The sequence below is a fragment of the Boleophthalmus pectinirostris genome, unplaced genomic scaffold (genome assembly GCF_026225935.1).
Source record: "Boleophthalmus pectinirostris isolate CB_2022bp ecotype Guang Dong unplaced genomic scaffold, ASM2622593v1 HiC_scaffold_3, whole genome shotgun sequence".
Classification (NCBI taxonomy): Eukaryota; Metazoa; Chordata; class Actinopteri; order Gobiiformes; family Gobiidae; genus Boleophthalmus; species Boleophthalmus pectinirostris.
Window position 1 is genome coordinate 20,826,618 of NW_026571299.1, and position 6,000 is coordinate 20,832,617.

A 6,000-nucleotide genomic window follows, 5' to 3' on the forward strand; every position below is an offset into this window, starting at 1 on the left:
TTCCAAGAAGTCAAAATGTTACCTGATTATTTTATTTAATTGTTATATTTAAAAAAAAATCCAATTTAAGATAATAACATGTCTTTTCATTGCTAACCTGCCTTTTAAAATCATAACATTTCTCAGCACCATTATTAGTGCTCTTATAAGGTTCTATGTGCGTTTTAGGTAGTTCTGAGATTTTGAGGATTCATGTTCTAACCATGGAACCAGTGGAATCCAGAAATGGGTTTTTGCTCATATAAACTGAAAATATTTACCAGACTGTACAAAATCTTGATAAAAGTCTGAGATTCAAGATATGAAGTAATATATGAATATGAATAATTACATATTGACAAAAATGTCAGGTAAAATCGTACACTTCCAAGGGAGTGAAATCACTAATGTTGAACCTATGTTTATAGAAGAGAAGATGTTGAACTTTGTGCCGTTTTTTGTTTCATGTGGATATGCCCAGTAATTACACACATATAAACCATAAACCAGGTCAACAAGTCTGCAATCTGTCCACCATAGAATCCAGACCTCTCTCCAGCTCAGTTTAAACTAGAGGGAGTCTGCAGTGTGCTTACGTCACAGGAACAAAGCCTATTGTGTGGAGGAAATACTGTTTAACTTTCAGATTACAGTTAAACAGGTAATCAGACCTGGTTTATGATGAGAAGTAGAGCTAGAATCCCTGAGCTGAGTCACTGATTTTAATCATGGCCTGTAGTTCAGAAGGTAAATTGTTTCCTTGGGGTCCTGTGAGGGCCCTCCTTCTTTTAGACCACCACATTTCCAGAGGGCACTCCAGGCACATGCCCTTAGCCTCCTCCTCTGCTGTTTTATTTTCTGTTATAAATGACTTGATGATTTACCGAAGTGAGGACCCTCTTAACCCAACTTTCTTTAACAGGTAGGTTATGGATGTTACCACAACCCCCCTGCACTCTACTAAAACTGGAAAGACGTTAATTTTCCATCCATTCTGGGCTACTTGAAGTACTAACTCTGAGTATATGGTCTTTTGTCTCTCAAAGGATTCCTAAGTACCCTCTTCCTATTGGAACCGTTCTAACACTCTGTCACTATCACTTTTACTGCTGCTGAAGACACCATATCTGGACAGAGTGCTGTGGCCACATCAATTATTTTATCAAGGTCATCTGCTACTTCCAATCCTGTGTGACCTGCAGGGGTTCACACTCTTAGGTGCACTATGGTGATTTGTTGGGTGGTCTGCTGGGACAAACATGGGCTTAGTTGAGGCTCATTGTTGAAATCTGTTGCAGAGAAGTTGTCCAACTCTGCCTTAATACTTGATTATGAGGAAGGATATGTCCGAGAAAGGCTAGTCGAATATGTAATGGGACCCCAGTGGGAAAGACTGTAGTTCTTTGCTTTTAGTGTGTTTTTATAATATTGGTGTATTTTGTGCTTGTCTAGACAACACACGCCACGTGACACGGATGCTCTAACACTAGGACACAGAGAATCATGTAAAAGGAGACATGATGGGAAAGAGGACAGAGAAGATGGAGATGTGAGGTTGGTGGGCTAGCAGTACTCGTGAAGAAAGCTCAGGGCTACAGGACCATTTTGCTGTGTATGGGATGCTGGCCTTGTGTTGTGTCTCCTGGTCTAGAGGTTCAGGAGGTGGTGTGAGGCCGGTAGTGGACAAAAGGCGCACCTGAGAACTAGTTGGATGCTCAGAGACACATCGGCAGGGTGAGGAGCTCTTCCAGCCCCCTGAGTGTCCCTGGTGGGGGTAATATGAGGCTTTTGGTGTTATTGTCTGGTTGGTTGGTGCTTCTCCTCTTTGTGCTCAGGTCACACCTGCGAGAGGTGTGGACATGGAACAGGGAAAGACACATGGACTGAACACAGCTGAACTTTACCTTCATTTTTTTATATTTACATTTTTAATGGTCCTGGTTTTGAATAATTTTATTGTAAATATAATGTATTTATTTTTAACAGTTCTGGTTTCATTGGTTGTACTATATAAGTTCTCGCTTCAGTAATGGTAAATAGTTTACCATTCCCTCATTTATTGGGCTGATGTCATTATTCAGACCGTCTATATATATAATTTACCCCTGTAACATACAGCTGACAGGACATGCTTTAATGATGTAGGGGCTTGGGTCTTCACTAAACCATTGGTGTAGATTTTAAGATGATGGAAGGAGGTCATATGTTGCTCGTAGTATGAAGTAACTAAGTTTTATTTCTATAACGTTTTTCACAGACATTTGTCACAAAGACGCTTTACAGAGCATTATTCAGTCACTCCTACTCACTCCTATTGTAGCCACAGCTGCCCTGGGGCAGACTGACTGAAGTGTGGCTGCCAGTCTGCGCCATCGGTCCCTCTGACAACCACCATCACTCACGCACACACCACTTTCATACTAGGCAATATGGGTGAAGTGTCTTGCTTAAGGACACAATGAGTTTTTTGCGACTGGCGCCTCCCTATGCCACCTGATTTTCCCAGGTCTCCCATCCAAGTCCCGACCAGGCCCAGCCCTGCTTAGCTTCTGATGATGAAGCTCAATGGTGGACCTTCCATTGTTAGTCCATTGACCTTCTCTGGCCATTGACATGAGCTTTGCATTCCTTTCGTCTCCCTTTTTTCTTCCTCCTGCCTTCTCATCTCTTCCACTACAACCTGATGTCGTTCCACAGGTGTAGCCTTATTCCACCGAGGAATACGTGGTATCGACCCAAAGCCAGCTCTCCCTTACTCGATTGGGGGCCATGACATATGACATAGAGATGATGTGGCATTTTGGACTGTTTCAGTTTGAGCCCATTTCTTTCCTGCATTTACCTTTGAAGAATGTACTCCTGTGAGTCAATTGAGAGTCATAACAAGTCTTAATTTGATGTTCTTGAATTTTTCCACCAGGCCTTTTACTGGCAACTCCAGTTTCCTGTCCCATATAAACCAACTGGGCTCATACATGGTGGAACTCCAAGCCACTGTTTCATGCACACTGATTGCGCTCTGGCATCTTCACTTTGCTCACTGGGTTTTCATACATTTTCAGTGGCCACATACGTCTCAGAAATGAGCATACTGGAGGCACCACAACTTTAAGCCTAGCAATAATATTATATTCAAATGAGCCAAGCACTAAATTGTTGAATTTTGATCTGTGTCTTTCAGACTTTGATTATACATTGTCTCAGACTCTTCACGGGCAACTCTGAGATAGTTGGAATGGGCCTTCCATTCATGTGGAGGCTCTGCTCTGAGATGTGACCTTTGCCAATGGAGCTGCTTCTGCTTTTGCTGGGCTTTACTTTCATTCTGTGATGTTTCTGAGTTTTTTTTAGAGGCCTTCTGGTGAAGGGTACTGTTGCTGTAACTGTCTTCTGTCCTTATTGGTGGTAGTTGTTCTGTAGATGTTTTCCTCCTGACATCCATTTTGATGTTCTGCTGCCATTGTGACACAGCGCAGCCTGCCGTAGCTCCCTTTTCCACTGACTGCCTAGCTGTAGTGAACTGTGGTATAGAAATACAGGTCTCCAGATCACTGAAGAATGAATTGTAATCTTCTCTAGTATGTGAAAAATGTAAATGAAGTACATATGAATGAATGTGGAATACAGCCATAAGCATTTGTCAATCCAAGACATAGGACTCCTTTTGTTCCTCTTTGGCAGATTGAATTTAATGCCATATGACACTGGTGTGCTCCAAACACCCAGATAAACCTGCTATTCCTTCTACTTGCTCTGATGTGTCAGTGAATTGATTAGATTTCAAATACTTTGTTCATCTCTGCACCACCACGTTTAAGAAGATTTTCTGTCTATATTAAGAAGGTAAATTTGCAGAAACTGTTCGATTGCAGATGCATATTTTTTCTTTAGGAATCAGGATTTCTAAATTTGTACCTAAAAATTTTGTCCTTGCCTTTTCTTTCTTCCTTCATCACACAAGGTTGTTACTTGAACTTCTCCATCCACCCTCTCTAAGTGCACTGGCACAAAGTTTCATCTGGCACAATCTGTTGCCCTGAGTTTGGACTTTGCAAGCACTTCTTTTTTTCTTCTTCTTCTTCTTCTTGTTAGTCATTACAGGGTCTTTCCCTTGTTGTCAGCTGATCTTTCTCAGTAGTCACTGGTCACTAATCAGAAGTAACAAATATAAAATTTTATAACAATAATAATATATGTATGTTCACAGTAGATGTGGTCTCCTCTGTCTCCTCAGGGTGACTCAGGTGGGCCCCTGGTGTGCAGGTCTCAGGTCTTCGGTCTGGTTTCATGGGGGCGTTCCTGTGGGAAGGACGGGTTTCCAGGAGTCTACACCTCAGTTTCCAGGTACAGAAACTGGATCGAACACACCATCTCAACCTCCCACTGCACTGGACCATCGCACAAATGAAGCCCAACCAGTATTCAACTTTAAAGTATTCAACATTATAACTTTTATCCATGTTATAATGTCCTTACTGCATTAAAAACAGACCTGAAATTATGTTTTGTTTCATTCACACATTTGAGTAATACTTTTATTAGTCTGTCTGTATCTCCAAAGCAGTAGTTTTCAAGTTCAGATACCTTTTACTTTTAGTTCAGTAGAGATTGGTAATTCCACAGGCCTGAAATGATCAAAATAAAGCTAGTGAAGATGTATGGATTTTAAAAACACAGTGAAGCACTTCCTGTATTACTACATGACATCACGAGGTGCAACAAAAGTGGAATACAAAATACAAATCCAGGTTTTGTTTGTGATGAGGAAACAATATTATAACAAAGATCAGAAAACAGTGTAATATGGGCCCTTTAAGCTTGTACTATCACCTTGCTGGTAGAGGATCCACAACACCTTCTTGTCTTCATGGAGATGTCATTGTTTTTCCTTGAATGTTCCACAGTATGGCATTAAATTCACCTATCCATAATATCTTTTAAATGGGAAAAAGTTTTCAAAATGTTGCATATATGAGAGGAAGCTGAAACCCATGAAAATTACATGAGATGAATGATGAGAAATGGAGTGTGTTGCCATAGCGATTAACAATAAAAAAAAAAATTATCTCTTTTGAATTTGAAAAGGTCCTCAGAATGTATGCACACATGCATTCTCACTTTGAGCGGGTTCACCTCTATAACTTAACACGTACAGCAGTGTTTCCCAGCCTTTTTTTCTGGAGATTCATATTTTAAAAGACACAAACCTTCGCGACCTAAGTCAATAGACATTATTTGTAAATCAAATAAAAGTGGATTTGAGTATTACTGAACATTAATGAGGACATTTTATTGTTGACTGAGTGATCGTGTCTCTGATCAATTATTATTACTCAAGTTTGAAACAATGAAAAACAGTCACTGAAGCAGCAATAAAAGGATCTATAAGTTGCCTATTTGGACATTAAATGTAGCCCATTTCTTTTTCTTTTCATTCAGTTGAATCAGCAATACTGGAACAAAATAGTCAATAAAACAGTTGCTGTATTTTTCGGACTATAAGGGACACTGGATTACAAGGCGCAATATCAATAAAGTTGAATTCTCTTGTCTAGTTTCATACATCAATGCACCGGATTATAAGGCACTTTAAGTGGATGACACTTGAGACTGATCCTTGCCTCCCTGTCTTGGTGAATCTGTATTATAAATGTGAATGTAGGTGGGTCATTTAAGTTTTGTAATTTTTAAAAAAATTTCCTACGAGGACGACTCAAATATACGTTGAGTGATAATGTGTTTAATGCAGCTTTGTGCACATATTTGATTACGTTTTACAGAAACTAAACTTAAAACCACATGGCTCATTTGCATGAACTATAAGTGCTGATAAAAACAGCTCGCTCCTTGTGCACTGATGCGGTCGGCTTCTGTCGGACTAAAGGACACAACTCAGTGGAACATGTGTGTTCTCTCTGAGGATGTGCTGCTGACGGTGAGTCTGAACTGTGCCTGCATTGCATTGGAGATTGTTCATGTGAAACTTTTCCGATATAAAAAGTCTACACACAGATCGTATAG

General features: G+C 40.1%; 1 protein-coding gene across 1 annotated transcript in view; it reads left to right on the forward strand.

Annotated features, from left to right (window-relative positions):
• The window catches only part of LOC110165735 (trypsin-like), a 30,840-nt gene extending 25,200 nt beyond the window's left edge, over positions 1-5,640 (forward strand). Inside the window, exon 5 of the mRNA XM_055160311.1 lies at positions 4,214-5,640. Coding sequence (XP_055016286.1) covers positions 4,214-4,387 — 174 coding nt within the window. The 3' untranslated portion in view covers positions 4,388-5,640. The remainder of the gene's footprint in view (positions 1-4,213) is intronic.
• The last annotated feature ends 360 nt before the right edge of the window (positions 5,641-6,000 follow it).